Source organism: Cicer arietinum, chromosome 3, assembly GCF_000331145.2.
Source record: "Cicer arietinum cultivar CDC Frontier isolate Library 1 chromosome 3, Cicar.CDCFrontier_v2.0, whole genome shotgun sequence".
NCBI lineage: Eukaryota > Viridiplantae > Streptophyta > Magnoliopsida > Fabales > Fabaceae > Cicer > Cicer arietinum.
In genome coordinates this window covers 17,404,441-17,424,150 of record NC_021162.2, presented here as the reverse complement: position 1 = coordinate 17,424,150, position 19,710 = coordinate 17,404,441, and the positions used below count along the sequence as shown (strand labels likewise).

Genomic DNA, 19,710 nt, shown 5'->3' with positions numbered 1-19,710 from the left:
CATCGTTGACTGAAAAAATATATGCCACATGAATAAATCTGAACAGTAAATAAAAGAAATCAAACTTTATTTATCAAAATAAAAGACTTTGCCCACTGTACTTATAATTTTAGAGAAAAAAAATGGTTTGTCTCAAATTTAAAAAAGAAACAATTATCAGTTTTAAATTGAAAAAACTACATCTTGGTGTGTGAAAGCGAATTTCCAAGTGACTCCTATTCGCAGTGAGTTTTTATGATAATATTGATTTGATAACGTGACATATCTGTTTTTAATGACAAGGGCTTATTTGATTAACATCTTAAAAAATTTATTTTGGTTTTTTAAAATTTAAAAATATAAAAATTTATTTCGATTACTTTTTTAAAAAAACTGTTTTGTAAAATTATTTTAATATTATATTTTTTAAAACTAAAAAAATAAAACAAATAAATTGTGTTTTACTTTTCATTTTTCAATTTTTGTAACTCTTTAGTTAAAAACTGTTTTAAAAATTGGAGTTGTCAAATAAATTTTTTTAAAATTTTCTTTTTAAAAATAGTTTTCTAAAATTTATTTATAAATTAATTTTCAAAAACTAACAAGTAAAATACAATCAAACAAGCCTAATTCAATGAATTAACATTGCAATGGTTTTGTTTTTAGTGACTTGTTAATGTAATAGTTCTATTTTTAATGAATGAATAATTTAACAATTCGGAAATAATGATTTAATAATGTAACGATTTGAGATAATTTATCTTTCGAGATAATTTAACGGTTCTATATTGCGTGTCATTATTAGATGATTTTGAAATAATAATAATAATAATAATAATAAGTTATTTAAGAGATTTAAATTGAAAATGGAAACTCAAAAGACTAAAAAACTGAGACAACTGTAGCTTTGGTACCAAGCTGGATCATTATAGTTCTTTAATATGTTAAAATTATAAAACCATCAATCAATGTATCTTCTATTCGCAGTGAGTTTTTATGATAATATTGATTTGATAACGTGACATATCTGTTTTTAATGACAAGGGCTTATTTGATTAACATCTTAAAAAATTTATTTTGGTTTTTTAAAATTTAAAAATATAAAAATTTATTTCGATTACTTTTTTAAAAAAACTGTTTTGTAAAATTATTTTAATATTATATTTTTTAAAACTAAAAAAATAAAACAAATAAATTGTGTTTTACTTTTCATTTTTCAATTTTTGTAACTCTTTAGTTAAAAACTGTTTTAAAAATTGGAGTTGTCAAATAAATTTTTTTAAAATTTTCTTTTTAAAAATAGTTTTCTAAAATTTATTTATAAATTAATTTTCAAAAACTAACAAGTAAAATACAATCAAACAAGCCTAATTCAATGAATTAACATTGCAATGGTTTTGTTTTTAGTGACTTGTTAATGTAATAGTTCTATTTTTAATGAATGAATAATTTAACAATTCGGAAATAATGATTTAATAATGTAACGATTTGAGATAATTTATCTTTCGAGATAATTTAACGGTTCTATATTGCGTGTCATTATTAGATGATTTTGAAATAATAATAATAATAATAATAATAAGTTATTTAAGAGATTTAAATTGAAAATGGAAACTCAAAAGACTAAAAAACTGAGACAACTGTAGCTTTGGTACCAAGCTGGATCATTATAGTTCTTTAATATGTTAAAATTATAAAACCATCAATCAATGTATCTTCTATTAGTAATTTCATTGGTCAAGTTTAAAGATAAAATTCATTAATGAAAGACAATTAAAAATATTTTGTAATTTTATATATTCAATCACCGTAGTAGAAGGACAAAATGGTTTTTACTCGATATTTTTTTTAAACCGACCTTTTTAAGTGTCTGACAATCAAAATATCAAAAAATAATAATAATTATATTTGAAAATGTATTTTATATTTTATAATTTTAAAAACTAATTTTTAATTATTAAAAATATCAGCTAAAATTTAATCTATTATCTCTCTAATAAATATTAAGATTATTATATAAAATATAATATTATATTTTTTTATTTATTCATTAAAATTTTAGAAATTTAATCACTCTAATATTTTAGTTCAAATCCCACCACTTGTAAGAGTTCAATTTTTAATGATTTGTTAGCATATGGATTCTATCCTTAATGGATTTTTTTTCTTAGTGTTTTGTCCTGAAATGGGGTGGGCTGGGCTGGGCTAACATTTCAACTTAGAAAGGCTAACATGCCTCGTTTAAGATTGCTTCACCCTATACCCCACCTTTTTACCTATACTCCTACAAAATTTTAAAAATGTCAAATAAATTTTTGATTTATTTTTATTATTTTATCAATTCAAATTCAATCTTTTTTATCATTCCAATATTTGTGGACCAATCAAAAACAGTTTTTCGGTAGGTAAAATTTATTTGGAAAATATTTTAAAAGATTTTCGATGCATAAAGATTTACCATGAAACTTTTTCAAAGTTTTTCTGTATAGAAGAGTAAGAACGTGCTAACGAGAAACCTTTAAAAAAGTTTTCCGGTACAAAAGCTTAAAAATGTATACTATCGAAAAATTTGGAAAAAGATTTCCGATACAGAATAGGTTTATCGAAAAATTTCTTCACAAGTTTTCCACTACAAACTATTTTCTTTTTAAAGTAATTTCTTTACCATAAAACTTAGAAAAAGCTTTTCATAGTGTGACTTCTTTACCGAAAAATTTGAAATTTTTTATTTTGGAGTATATGTTGTGTACCAAAAAATTTTCTCGTAAAATTGAAAGAAAAAAAATCACTCACTTTTTACCGAAAATGTCAAACAATAGAATGGTAAAAATCATAAATTTTAAAATATATACAAGGACAAAAAAACTATTTATTTACATTTATGGAGGGTAAATGTTAAATGTGAGAATATAAAGTAAAATCATCTCGCTTAAGGGTTTTTATTTTATTTTTATAATAGCTTATTGTTTAGTTGACAAAAAGGCTTATTGTTGAGACTTATTACAACAATTGTTTGGAATTTTAATTGCATGAGATTGTTGAATATTTGGTGATCACTAATCGGTTTTAAGGATTTGTTCCTTATATTATACAATAACATTTCTCTTAAGAGCAATGATGATTATCTTCACTTTGTTAAATAAGAAGACTTTTACAACACATTGGTAAATTAACATGTTTTTATATTATTAAATTAATTAATAAATAGTTTAGTAATATGACTTTTTAATTTATATTATTAATTTAATCAAATTTTAATATAATATATAAATGAATGAATTAGTGATAAATTAACTCAATTGGTTTAAATTTTCATAGTAACGCTATACTCTTTCTTTTTTCTTCATAAAATCGTAGAAGTTGTTGTTAAATAATTGTTTGAAATTGATTTGTTTACTCAATATCTTTCTCCATCATTAATTGGAAAAGTCAATGGATGAGAATAATTATTGAGATGAATAGTGAATGATTAGGTAAATCATTCAACAGATAATGAAAGTCTTTGAAATTGTGTTGAGTCACACCGAAAGCATTTGTGACATGAACGACCACATTATACCTCCAAGGAGCTTAAATATGAAACATAGTTTTTCATATGATTTGACATCATTACAAACTTGGAATATTCCATATATGAAACTTTTTATTGGGGTTCATTTACCATTATAAGCGTGTTTGATACAAATATAGCTTAAAATATATTTATAGGTTATTTTAATAAAATTTAAAAATAATATATAAAAATATAAAAGTGAGCTTGTGCTCTTTGCACTCAATGGGAACTATGCATTAATATATACAAAGGGATGTGCAATTGGTATATCAAATTAACCAACCAAATACAAAGCTAACAAATTAAGCATCCGTTTAATATAATAATATGATAGAGAGATAATAAAATATAAAATTGAATAATGATATAATCGTTTAATATAATAATATGATAGACATATAATAAAATATAAAGTTGAATAATGATATAATAGAATAATAAAAGAATAAATATTATCGTAGTTTATATTCAATACACATATTTATTTTGTTATGTATTTGATACACATTTCATCATGATATGATATAATATATATTATATTTAAATAACAGTATTACTATTATAAACAATTATATATTAGTTTTTTTTTTAAATTTATAAAAACATATTAAAAAATTAACTAAGTAATAAAATACTTTTATAATAGTTAACACAACTAAATAAACGGTTTATATTTAAAAAAAATCACGAATAATTAAATAATTCTATTTTATTTGTTACAATGTAAATAAAGATAAGATATATATATATATGAAAATAGAAAAATACTATTGTAAACAAATTATATTTATTTTAAAATTTCAATTAATTTTTATATTTTTATTATTTTGAATGGTAATTTATTAAATTATATAAACGATAAAACTACCCTTGTGATAAAATCATAAATATTTTAAAATTAATTATTAATATTTCATTTTTATGTTTAATATTACATTTTATCAATTATTTTATTTTTATATTTGATTAGATTTACATTTTTATATTTTAGATTATATTTTATAAATTATTTTTATATTTTATTATATTTTAATTTTATATTTTAAATTATATTTTATAAGAATATTTGATTAAATCACTATTTTTATTCTATCCATGTTAATTTCTAACTCAACTCACGTTAATGATATAAATTTCAACTAGAAAAAAATAACATGATAGAGTTTTAAATTAACTTATCATATCATAATGATTCATCAAATACTTAATTTAGACATGATATAATAAATTATTTATACCTCATCTCTTGTCATGTCCATCGTACCGGGAGTAAGATTTTAAAGACTTATTTTTTAGGTCTAAATATATATTTTAATATATATTTAATATTTTAAGAAAAATAAAAAGAATAACATTATTTTCCCTCCAAAAAATTTACAATTTACTAATTAATTTTAAAATGAAAAGGTCTCTCTTCTCCTTAAAAAAAAAAACTTTATAAGAAACTACTTATAACACGTAAAATAACTAAGATTATATGAAATAACTGACAAATAACAAATAATAAATAATTGACACTGATAAAATAATTTATAAAACAACTAATACTGAAAATAATTTAACTATATTTTTTACTATAAAAGTGATACACAAATGCTTGAATAATAACTACTTAATCGATTAGTCAAAAATTAAAAAACTACTTAATCGATAAACACTTTGTTAGCTTCTTAAATTACTTTTATTACAGAGAAAAAAATATGATTGAGTGAGGAGAGGCAATTATCTTTTTTTATGGAGATTCGTCATAGATGAAATCAATAAACTTCACATTAATAACATATTTAAAAATAAAATAAACTAATTCTCTAATTATTCAAGTCTAATTTGCCATCAAGAAACACTTGATTAATTCTGAGGGGTGGATACAAATGCACCACATTATATATACAACATTTACATCCAAATGATGGACTCCTCTAATTTAATTTACACTGTCAACTCAACATCTAATTTATTGTTATTATTATTAAACAAGATCATTATTATACAAGTCAACAAAATTTTTCAAAAAAAATTATTTAAAAAAATAAAAATAATTACATGAAAAATAAATAAATGAGAAAGAACATAGTCACAGTGTCATTAATTAAATTAGTAAAAAGATATTGAGCAGATCATGACTTTTAACAATATATTCTCCAAATAAATTATCCAATACTAATATATGGTTATGAACATTACGTGTTATGAAATAAATTAAAACTATAGTAAGATATTGTAAAATATAGAAAAATAAAGATAAGTGAGAAAGAAAGAAGAACGTAATACTTAATTATGCTCTTCAATAAGTATATATTTTGAATGAAACAAAAATCTTATTTTTAAGACACTAGTCTTGTAACTTACAAGTATATTAAACTTCTAATATAATTTAGACAAACGAATTTTGCGGTTCGTTAATTTAATTTCACATTAATAATATAGTTTTTTATTTTTATTTTCTTTTTGATTTGTACATTTATTTAATTTTAAGTAAAAATTTAATTTTTTATGTCTTAAAATGTCAGTAATATATATATATATATATATATATATATATATATATATATATATATATATATATATATATTGACAGAAACTCAAAAAATTAATAATCAATTTAAAAAAAACTTCATATATTCATCAAATCCAGAACTGAAATCTTTAAATAAATTCATATCTTCATCTTTAAACATCAAATCTATCAAATAAAAAACCCACACTTTAAAATTTAATCTCAAATCACCAAAATAATATCTTCTTCTTTCTATCATTATCCGAATCAAATTCCTAACTTAAATCTTAAAATGTGAGTTCTTTATTTGATGAATTTGGTGTTATTGTTGTTGTTGCAGATGAAAATATAAATTTATTTGAAAATTTGAGTTATGAATTTAATGAAAATATGGATCTTGTTGAAATTAATTACTAATTTTTTGAGTTTTATTTGAAGATGATGATGAATTTTTTAAATTTCTATAAAAAATAATATTATTATTGATATTTTAAGATATTAAATGATCTAATTGTTAATTAAAATTAAATAAAAAATTAAATTATAAAAATAAATAAATAAATAAAACTAAATTATTACTTGAAATTAAGTTATACAACACGTGAAATATTTTGCCAATAATTTACCATTGAACAAACTAACTTGAAAGGTAAAAGTCTTCAATCATAAACGTTATGAGTGATTAATAAAAATTACAAAAAAAAGCTTATGAGAAAATGGACATCTACACCCAAATATTCCCGAAAAAGTGATTATTAGGAGTGAATGTGTCCTATCCATTAAACAAATGCCCTCAAAATTATAAACTTTAGACTCGTCCATTCAAATTGACCTCATCAATTGGGCCAAACTAAGTTAGGAGAAAATTTTACCCTATGTCCACACTTTATACTCTACCCCACATTAATTAAAATCTAATTTTATTCTTAATTAAAAAAAACAAAAATAAAATCTTCCACTTTATCAAAAATAAAAAAATCGACAAATATTTTAAAAAATTTCAGAACATTATATTTTCTTTAAAAAATATATAAAATATATAACAAAAAAAAATTATTTACATTTTTTGAAATATAAATGTATTTTAGAAATTTTAAAATTTCAGTTTTTCAAAATAAAAATATATTTTAAAAAATTTAAAACTTAAGTCTTTTAAAACACCTTTATATTCCAAAAAACTTAAATAAATTCTTTTATACGTATTATTATTATTTTTATATATACAAAGTAAAAAAAATGATAACAAAAAACTTATGAATTTGTCGTTACATTAACGATTATATATATATATGAAGACAAAAAACTATGTATCAAAACATACAAGTTTTCTAAAAATCTCAAGTTTTAAATTTTTTTGATTCAGAAAATTCAAACCTTAAATTTTCAAAACAAAATTGAAGATGATAGGACAATACAATTTTATATTTTTTAAGAAAGAGTAAAATATATAGTTTGTCCAAAATGTATAAAGAGTAGTATTTAAATAGAGAGTATGGAGCAATATTTTGAAGTTAGGATAATATTTCATGTCTAATTTGCTGGGACGGGGTGGACCAGCAATGCCGACCCATTTTTTTTAAATACATTTTTGTCTTTTTTTTTAAAAATAATTATTATTAATAGATGTTTTTTCTACTCTTCACAATTCTAGATATTTTATCGAATTTTAAGATTTTATAGTAAAGAATTAATTTTAATAGTAAAAAAATGCGATTAATAATTTACCAAAATTTATAATATGATATTATCTTTTGCATATTTTAAATAAATATTAGGTGGATAAACAACTCATATTTTAGCTAGCTACTCCCACCCACTCTCTCCATTTAAGGTTTTTGGCGGGTCAACCCCACACTTTTTGGCCTAAAATATTTTCTTTTAATCTTAATAGGATGTATTTAAATTACACTTTTTGATACTCCTACACTTTGACCTCTATCCTTCAATTTTTATTTTTATTTTTTTCATCTTCTCTTTATTCGAAACTTCAATTTTACTTTTATTTTTTTTTCATCTTTTCTATTCGAAAACTTACGGACCCATTTTTTACATCCACAAATGTGAAACTTTTGGTATGTAAATTCTTTTCCAAAATTTTACATATCGAAAACTTTTCTTTCGAAATTTCATGTACATAAAAAAACTACGAAAAATTTGCATATCAAATATTTTATTTCTGCAATTTCTACTATGAAAAAAAAATTAATTTTTTTTTTTACATATAAAACATTTCATGTTTTCATGAAAAATCTGAGATAGTTTTTTACATATAAAATATTTTGTATTTTTGAAATTCTAGTATGCAAAAAAAAAAAATGAGAAATTTTTTAACATATGAAATATTTCAGTTTTGAAAATTTTAATATGTAAAAAAACTGAAAAAAAATTTATTTATGAAATTCTCCAGCATGTAAGAAAAACAAAAAGAAGGGGTACAAAAAAAGGCCAATTTTTTTCTTAAAACATTTATATTGTGTATAAAGATATTTTGGAAAATTTATGCAAAAGTGAAAAAATGTGAGGGTATAAATTCAATTTTCCTTTTTCTTGAAAGGCCAACATGCCTCATTTAAGACATCTTGTATAGTTGATAAAAAAAAGGCTTATTGTTTAGAATTAACACCAACAATTGTTTGGAATCTTAATTGCATGAGATGGTTGAGTATTTGATTATTTGAAGGTGTGTGATAATTCAAAATGCCTACCTTGGATAGAAACTTTTAATGATATAATTTATGATGCCTTTTAAAATACATATTTAATAATTAAATTATTAGTCTATTTTAGAGATTAGAGAGTTCAAAAAATCTAAAATAAAAGCAATTATTCATTTAATATTATAATTCAAGTTTGATGAAAAATTGTTAAAAAAATATGACAATATATATAATTTAATATTGAAAAACATATATTTTTTTCCATAAATACTATACACAAATTCAACTACATTTCTTATTACTAGTAAATTTTGTTAGTGTCTTATAATAAAGGACCGACCAAGTAGTAGTGATTGAAGACACATGATAAAAATATATCAATACTTATGAATTTTATTCCACTTACATAGTACATAACAAGTCACTAACAAGTAAATTGAAATATATTAATTATTAATACATAATTAATTGATTTTAAAAGTAAATTATATTTCTTTGTGTATTGCACAAATTATTTACACTCGTATTATATAATAATATTTCTCTTAAAAAACAATGATAATTTATCTTCACTTGTTAAATAATTGTTTGAGATTGATTTGCTTACTCGATATATTTTTCCATCATTATTATTAAAAGGTTAATGGATGAGAATAATTGAGATCAAGAGTGAATGATTAGGTAAAGAATTCCACAGATACTGAAAGTCTTTGAAATTGCATTGAATTATATGGAAAGCATTTGTGACATGAAAGAACATTACACCTCAAAATGGAGTTTAAATAAATAAATAAAAATAGTTTTTATATGATTTGACATCATTACAAACATATGGAATAATCCATATATGCAAATTGAAAAGATTATTGGGGCTCATTTACCATTATAAGCACTTGTAAGATGTTTGATAAACCATACAAATATATACAAACATAGCTCATAACTTATAAATTTTTAAGTTATTTTAATAAAAAATAATAGAATGTGAATAAAAAGATAGAAGTGAGCTTTGCTCTTGCATTCAATGGAACATATACAAAGGATGTGTGCAATTGGTATAATTTTTGATAGGGATGATTCTAGAGATCTAAATTTATATTTTAATATATATATTTTAATATATATATATATATATATATATATATATATATATATATTAATATTTTAAAAAGGATTAAAAGAATAATATAATGACCTCCCCTCTAAAATACTTATTGCTTGCTTAATTTTGAAAACAAGATCTTCTCTCCCCTCCAAAATATCCCTCTCAAACATTCCCTTTAAGAAACTAGTCAAAGTTAGCAAAACAAAAAATAACTAATTAAGATATATTTTTTGAATAGACAAATTAGTTGTTAGTTAAAGTAGTACTTTTATATTAGAATTTGAACTCTAATTCTTTTGATTTCTTTATTATTTTAACCTTTAATTCAAATTAATTTAGCTACACAACCTCCAACTAATTAAGACATATGAATTTACTAACTAATAACAAGTAATTGTCATTAATAAAATAACGTATAAAACGACTTAGAATTTATATAAAAGTAATATAACTATATTTTTATTATAAAAATAATACATAAATGCTCGAATTTAATTTAGCTTATTAAACTACTTTTTTTGGTATTTAATTAGTTTATTAAACTCACTTTTGTTATAATAGAAATAATATCATTGAGAGAGGAGATCCCGTTAAAAGTGCTACCTCACTTTTTTTTTATAGAGTTTAGTCATAGATAAAATCGAGAAAAACTTCACACCAATAACATATTTTAAAAAAAAGATTTTATCACTATTTTAGTCTAATATATATGCCTTCAAGAAACACTTGCTTAATTTAATATTGAGGCATGGATAGAATTGCACCACATTATACATGCTACATCTACATCGACTCCTCTATTTAATTTATATTGTCAACTCAATATCTAATTTATTATTATTATTATAATTTATTTTTTGACAAATGATGATGATGATTTTTATTATTATTAATATTACTACTAGATATACCTTACATTTCATTTTCATAGGTACACACTATGAGGTAGACAAAATGGAGATGACAACCTCAATTATTCTCTTGAATATCAAACCAAACTGCTTCTTCATATATATAATAATTAATAAGTTTGGTATTTGTCACAAACAGTGATGAATAAGATATATAAAAGTACAAGCAAGACATTACACATTACTAATAAATGATAACAACTTAAAACAACCCAATTTCTTCTTTTCCTTTCAAAGCTCTAGAACCAAGTCTGAAATGCACATAAAAAACCAAGTAAGAACAAACAAATATGCATATTTTGTATTCTAAAAGTAGTAGGCAAGCTGTAACCTCCACTCAAGTGTCAACTATCATGTACAAATAATTGAAAATTCAATATTTAACAAAATCGGTTTATAAGGTAAAAATTATCTTCACTTATATATATTTTTTCAAACTTTTTTTCATTCAATAAAGTGTTTTTAACATACATAACTAATGAGGGTACAATTTTATGCACCCCACATTCTCTTTAAACGAAAAAATATTTTTTTCTTTGTAAAGTGTACTTTGGAAGTGACTTTAGGTTAAAAAAGTTTGGCCAAGCATATGAATCGAAATAAGAAAAGTAAAGTGATAGCAACACATTTGTTGTAAGTACTATTCATGATATATATGTTACACTATAAGATAGACAAGACCTATGGAAAATTAATGTATACTTACAATCTGCATCTGTTTTGATCCAATGCTCCCTGTAAGAAGCTGAATCTTCCTCTTGATTCACAATGTAGCCTTTGTTATACCCTCCATCATTCATTATTTTCTTCTTGTTCTCATTCTTTCTGTTTCTACCAGATTTTTGTCCAATTGTTGAATTTTCTGGATGAACTTTCTTTCTGAACATATGGAGAATCTACAAAACCAAAACATAAGTCAAGAACAGAACAATATATATAATATATTTTATTTTATAAAGAAAATAAAATAAGAGTTTATTGACACTGTAAAAAAGTGTTACTTGTTTCTTAAAATATTTATTTACATAGTAAAATATGATCGGACGAATGTGAAATTTGTTTAGAGGAAAAGGGACATTAAAATGAGTTGGAGAATTCTCGGAAGCACCAGGAGCAACAATTATGATACTATCACTCACATTTAAATTTTAATAAAATGTGAGTAAATATGGATATTATCGTTAAAATTATAAGATTACGTCAACCTAGTAACTTACAATATCAATATTTCAAAACGATTGATTGAATTACGAAATATTATAAAATGTATCTCTAATAATATCGACTTCGTTTTAAATTCAACCCAATTTTACAAACTCTATCATTTAGTTTGATTAAATTTTTGAAATGTCAAACATAATCATAGAATATCAATAATGTCAAAGATTAAATTCATACATTTCTACAACTTTAAGAACTAATTTAAATATTTACTTGGTAATTAAAATATAATAATATGGTAATGTGTGACATTTATTCTAGTTTGGATAAACAATAGAAAAATGAAGTGCACCTTATTGAGTTTTGTATCAGCAGAAGCAGAATCAATAGATGAAGAGTTTTTAGAACAAGAATGAAACATTCTCCTTTTAAGTTTTTCTTTGACCAAATTCATAGCAGAAAATTTGTCAGCATGATCTCTTTCACTTCTTTTATCATAATCCTTTGCAACAAAGTTGTCATCACCAACCAATTTGCTTCTCTGAAACAATTCACCAAGTGAAGTCCTATGATGTTCTTTCTTCCCAACACTAACTGCTGCTGTTTCAGAATACTCAACAGCTGTTCCAAACAAGTATCCTTGTAATGGACAAATTGATGACTCTGTGTTGCTAAATTCTTTCCCACCTTCGACTTTTGTCAGGTATTGGTACCCTGAAAGTTAAATTAATTCAAAATTTAAATTTAATATCAAGATTTAAATATAATTTTAGTTTCTATAATTATACTAGTATTTTTCTTATTTGGTTACAAATTCAAAAACTATTACTTTTAATTTTTGACGGTATAATGGTCCAATAAAAAGTTAAGTTACATGATCCAATAAACTATCCATTAGGACTAAAAGTATCGATTTTTAAATTTGCAAAGATTTAATCCATCCAAAACAACTTACAAAGACTAAAATATAATAAACGTTATAATTGTATAGAGAGACTAAAATTATACTTAAATCAATAATTAAAGAGTTTAATTTTTATGTACTGTCAATATAAAAAAAATTACACAGTAAATCATGTGCATGACTTTAGAAATAGTCATCTAAAAATCAATCATTACTAACAATATAACGATTATAATTAATTGATAGTATATATATATATATATATATATATATATATATAGGCATAATTGTTGATGCAGTCTCTTAACTTAATTTCATATAATACTTCAGTCCTTTATTTTATTTTTTTCCTTCTCGATTTGGTCTTTTATTTAATTTTAAGTAAAAATTTGATCTTTTATGTTTTAAAATGTTAACAATGTTATCATTTTTTTTACAAAAATTCATCAAAATTTTCAAACAAAACTCATAAAATTAATTATCATATTTAATATAATACAAACTTTATCAAATTTATAACTTAAATTTTTAAATAAATTCATATTTTCATTTTTTAAATAAAATTAAATAATTAAAAAGAAAAAAAAATAATTCTAAAATTAAGTAAGATCCACATGAATAATTGTGCTTTTATATATATATATATATATATATATATAAATGAAATTCATAATTAAATATAAAATGGTATGGATTAGAGGAGTGTTTACCTTCATTGTTTTCAATTGGTTTTCCACTTATTGTGACAATGCTGACGTGGCTATTTCTACCGGTGCTGACGTGGCTGTTTCTTCTAGAAGAATCATAGCTACCAACAACAAGATCATCTTTTGTAAGAACTTTCTCCAACTCATCATTGATGAGTTTGAGATCATTTTCAGTTACAACTTGATCTTCATTTTCAGTTATGGTTTCAACTGAAATTGGAAACAATGTTGGTGTTGATGAAATGGTTTGGTCTGAAGAACCAAGTGTTCCAATTGCAAGAAAACCAGGGAAGAGATCAAACATTGAAGCTTGTGATTCTACATCATCGTATTCATCTTCATCTTCTTCTTCTCTTGTTGATTGTAGACTAGCAAATGATTTTCTCAAATTGTTCTGAGTTTTTTGTGTTTGTTTGGTGAATTTGATGTTCAAATTTGGTTTTTGATGATAGTTTTGTTCATCATCAACTGATGGTTGGCCTGATAAACAGTTGCATGAATTTCCTGATGCCAAATATAAAAAATTAATGTCTCATAAGTTGAGAATTTCATAATAGTAGTGTCTAATTCTTATCAGATCATGTTAGACTTAAAAAAATTATCTTAGTTCAAAAGAAAATAGATATTAAAAACGTAAATAATAAATACAACTTTTTTTTAATTTTTTTAATTTTATTATCTCTCTTGATTATATTTTAATAAAGAGAGCGACCAGATAGAAAAGTTAAAAGAGATAGAAAGAAAATGAAAGAGATTATTCAATGATGAAATTTAATCGATAAACTTCGATCAATTGTTTTTAGGTGTCGATCTGACTATAACTTTTTTCTATTAAAATTCAAATTTAGATTTTATAATATACAATTTATATTTAAATACTACGATTCACTATATAAAATTATACCTATCCACTTATCACTAAAAATCATATCCAACACATTAAAGAACAAAAAGGATGAGTAATATTAGGACGTGCAAATTTTCTTCTTGAATCTCCTTTTTATTAATACAAAAAGATTTTTTCGGGGATGTACTTTTTTATGTTAATTTTATTTTATTCAACACTTCAATTTTAGTTCATAATAACTTTATTTAATGGTTGTTGTTATGTAATTTATTACAGGGTACTCTTCTTGGGCTACATTTATGTTCATGTGCATGTAAGACCATAGTATATCGTAGTTTCTTCTTTTCTTCATGCTATAGTTTCAAACTAATCATATAGGATCACTAAAATCTTCTTTCATTCTCTATAAGAGTTTATTACTATTTAATTTTGATGGCAATTGTTTGGATCAATAGTTTAATGAAGCATTTAGCATAAGCACTTACACTTAAGTTATTTTTATAACAAAAAATAAAATAAAGTTAAATTGTTTTCGTACAAATTCTAAATTATTTTCATAATATATTATGGAGAGTGTATGAAAATAAGCTGAAAATAATTTATCGCATAAGCTCTTTTCATATATACGACCCTATCTGTATAAATCGATTATTTAAACGCTTATAGTATATGTACTTATCATATAAGTGATTATGCATAATCTATTATTGATTATAACAAATAAATAAAATAAAAATATTTTTTTTAATGAATTTGAAGTTATTTTTATAAAGTATCTTAAAGAATTTATAAAAATAAGTCAAAAAACAGCTTATTTACATGTAACTCAAATAACTCAATGGAAACATGTGACTTACCAATGACCAAGTCTTTGAATGGTTCTGTACTATTATTCTGCCGTAATTTCCTGTGCATCCAACCAAGTAACTACATCAAAGAAAATACATTAGAAGATCATATGTTATATAAATGATTTTGCTTCTAAAAGGCATGAAAAGTTGTTGTGATTGATTAATATACCTTCATCTTTTGATTCAAGAAAAAAAAAGAGCTTTGATTTCCTAACTTTAGAAGATAAGGTTATATATAATGAATGAAATCATAGTTTTTAATTTATAAAATATTAAACTATTTACATGAAATTGATGAGAACCAAAGTAATGAGGTTACAAGGAGAAAAACATAGAGATACTTACAAATATTGTTTGCTGTTATATCTCAACATTAAATCAAGTGGGGTGGGTCCTAATAAACATTCTAATCAATCATGTGCAAGGTTGAGTTAATAGTAAAGAGTATAACATTTGATGTGTAAAATTGGTAATTTTTGAGTCCATTATTAAAGCTATCATAGTTTAAATTGACTTGCTCCAAATTATGGTTGGTATTTTAGGATGCATATATTAAGTATATAAACTATAGATGTTGATAATTGCATATCAAAAGTAGTCATATTTTGTTGGGATAAGCAAACATGTTGTGCCTCGTGCAATTTTTGAATAGTGATCAACTATTTTTTTTTCTTATGATTTGGGGGGTATCATACATCATTGGTGGGGACCAATAAGGATTTTAGTTGGATGCAAATGGGGCAAATAATTATCTCACACTGTATATTAAATTAAACGTGTTCATGAGAAAGGAATAATCACTATCAAAAATCTTAGTAACATATTCTTTATCACATTCAATATATTATTCACTCTGTCTCTCTCATAATAACAAGTAACATGTGTGCTGAAAAATTGTCTAAGAAATAATATCACATTTAGTTTTTAATTTTATTACTTTTATGGATTTTTTTTAATTATATTTTTTATTAATGTTATGTGTGTTACCGTGAAATTATTATCTTTCACTTTATATTTGTGATGATGAGAACACAATAAATAAAATTAATTTAGTAAAATTGTTATTCTCTTTCTTTCATTTATATTAATAATTATCCTTAATTTCTATGATATGATTAAGACTATGTTTGGTACAATTAAAGTATAAATTAGTTGATATCTGATAATTGATGATTTATAGTTGAAAAATTAGTAGATTGAAATTAAAGTGTTTGATAAATTAAACCTTTTTTTTAAATTATTTAAAAAATAATAATTTTTAAAAAATAAAGCTTAAAATAAAAAATTGATTTACATTATTTATCTTAAAATATTATTTTAAATATTTTTCATGTATTTATTACAATTTTTTTCAATAATGAAATTTTAAAAATTGTTTTCTAAAATGAAAAACTATTTTAAGAAACTATTCTTAAAAATAATATTTGAGAGATACTCTTTTAAAAAAATATTATTTTTATTATTTAAGAATCTATATATAATAATAAATATCTAAGTTATTGAATGTTAAAATTATTTTTTAATCAATAACAAATAAATCTTAAATAACTTCTATTATTTTTAAATAAATTTTTATAAAAATCATTTTTAAAAATATAAAATTAAAATACATTTTTTTAAATCTAAAACAAACTCGAACAAAAATTGCACCAAATCCATCAAACCAAATCCACTATTTCAAAATCTAAATTTATTTTCTTTAAAAAACTAAATAAAATCAAATTGAATATTTCTATGTTATTTGAATTTTTATACTTTATATGACTCGGGATTTATTGGAAAAAAAAAGTGCCACATAAATAAGAGATATTTCAATAAGATTTTATAAGGAAAGATATTTATCATTGTACAAATTAATTTTACAATAATTAGTTAACTTTAATATAAAATTTAAACAATCAATAAATTACAATCGTTATATCATCATAAACATTTAAATAATTATACTATACTAACATAAAAAAAAATATTTAATATTATGCATGACAATTAAAAAAATTATTATAAAAAGAATATATGTATATATTGTAATTTCAATTTGACTTATTAGATTCATTCGTAAGCAAATGTATCTAGAAAAGTGGAAATGCAACAGGGCCACGTCGAAACTTGATTATGTTATACTAAGATTGTGGCACCACCCATTACCCAATAAAAAGAGGGTCCACAATATGTTACATCAATCGTTAATTGGCAATGTTGCCATATATATGGTGTTCCAAATTCAGGACTTTCATTTTATCTAGATATATAATAATTAATAATTAATGAAAGTAAGTACATCCCCATTACCGATTGTTCTAAATTGTAATGCATGTCTTTAATTCTTCTCTCAACACCATGGTTAATTATTATCATGAACAAGAAACAAGTAACACTCAACATATAGTATATTCCTATCAGAAATAGGGCTAACTTCTAATTATTGCCTAGGGAAAATATAGCACTTTGACTTCGATATTCACATGTATTCATTCGAGTAAATTCAGTTTAAGGTATTTACGTAATATTAAGAAATATATTAATTAAAATAAAAATATAATTAATTTTATCAAACTATTAATTTTAATTATTAATAAATTTTTTATTATTTTCATTGTAAAACATAATAATATTTTGAAAGTTATGTATATAATAATAATTGAAAGATAGTATAAAAAAAAATTTATTAAGTTTATGTTAAAAATTGTAAATGATATTTATTTTAAAATAATTTTTTTTTTTTGCTAGAATAACACTCACTGTGAGATAGAGTAAATGCTGTACTAAAATAATAGCATTGTCTAACCGTCATATTTATTAAAATAGAAATATTAAATTTGTCCATTTTTATGTTTATTATTCAATAGATAAATGTTAATAAGAAAAAACTAATACGAGATTAGTTTTGATACACACATATTTATTTTTGAGTAAACAATCATTTTCGTTTATGAAAGTGTAACTTTTTTTCACAGTGGTATCTTAATTAATGAAAAACATTTTAAATACTCTGAATTTAAGATATGCAAGTGAGGAATAATGGACACAAATTTGAGTTCTAAGGTGGATACTTTGATAGTTGATATGAAGTTGATGAAGTATGTTGTTTGTGCTGTTTTTTTATGCAATTGTTGTATATCTTAATCTCCAAGTGATGTAATATGTAATGTAATTAGTGATTGTGTAGTGGTTTAAGTAAACTGTAATAGTTTATGTAATAGGATTGTGTAATGGAGTATGACTTTATATGCATTGTGTTCATGATTGTTTGATGTAATAGTTGGTTATTATGAGCTCACAATAGCTTATGAGCTTATTGACATGAGTTGACTGGCATGAACTCTCACAAGCTCACATGAGTTGATTGTTATGAGTTCACACAAGTTTACAAAGCTTACTTTCATGAACACAATAACTATAAACATAAATTTGCATATATATGCATATAAGTTTAATTCAAATTGCACTTAGTGGCAGATCTTCTCAAGAGATCACACGGCATCTTCTATATTTTAATTTTTTATTTATTTATAAATAATAGTAATAAGTTATTAAACCTCAAATTTGTATGGTTTTGAGAGAGTGGCATTATCTCTCCCTCCCTTCTCCCGTTTATTGTTCTCCCTCTCTTCTTGAACTCTCCCTCTCTTCTCTCATTTCTCAATTCAGATTGCTCTCCCGTGAGGATCGGAGTTCGAATCGCTGATATGCCTTTTCATTTATAATGAACAACCACGTCTTTTCAAGGCAGAATTTATTCAAAAAATAAGGAAGAAGCACGGTTCAAACTCGTGACCTTATATTTCCACACAATGAACACAACCATCAAACCAACAACAATTTCATGTTAATTATCACCAATTATACATATATATATTATCCAATATTTTAGAAATATCTCACAATCCCCCACCATTTTCAAAATATAATTAGTCCCATAATTTTGGAAATATCATGGTTTCAGATAATGGTATCTTACGATTTGAACCATTACTTAGTAAGCTATGGGTTCCACTTATCCTGAATAGATTGGTAGACAAGCTTTGAATCAGTTATTCATTAGAACAAGTGTGCACAACTTACACATGAAATCTCGGTACTATCGAAAGAATTATAAAGATGACACATTTGTTAAGGCCTTGTTTCATGTACCCTTTTCATGAGAATTTAATAGTCAAGCCATTTAACTCTTCGAAGCGGCCTCACTTCATCCTCACATAGGTAGACTATATCAGAAATACACCCATAATATGTATTTCAGCAAATTTATGCTATATGTCTATTAAGAGTAAAACTCAACCTTCCAACTTTATACTTATGATCCAAGTACTTTCAATATTTGGGATGTATCTATATTCAAGTATTTGCAATCATTCTAATAGTGTACTTTATCATTGAACTCAAGACTTAATGTTACTCAAGTGTGAGTTGACTTTCCACCATTGATGATTAATTAGATATGGGCTTGAGTCACATCCCCAATGATGTCTTCAACACCATGTCCCTTGTCAGACCTTTCGTCAAAGGATCTGCAAGATTTTTTTCAGTTCTTACGA

At 23.0% G+C, this 19,710-nt stretch overlaps 1 protein-coding gene across 1 annotated transcript; it reads right to left on the bottom strand.

Moving 5' to 3' along the window:
• Positions 1 to 10,779: 10,779 nt before the first annotated feature.
• On the bottom strand, positions 10,780 to 15,479 carry LOC101497033 (protein LAZY 1-like). Its single transcript, XM_004492003.4, has 6 exons — positions 15,342 to 15,479; positions 15,179 to 15,248; positions 13,478 to 13,978; positions 12,216 to 12,577; positions 11,409 to 11,598; positions 10,780 to 10,953 (listed from the first exon to the last, which is right to left on the bottom strand). The coding sequence occupies exons 1-6, from the start codon at positions 15,345 to 15,347 to the stop codon at positions 10,934 to 10,936; spliced, it is 1,149 nt and encodes a 382-aa protein (XP_004492060.1). The 5' UTR covers positions 15,348 to 15,479; the 3' UTR covers positions 10,780 to 10,933.
• Between the last annotated feature and the right edge of the window lie 4,231 nt (positions 15,480 to 19,710).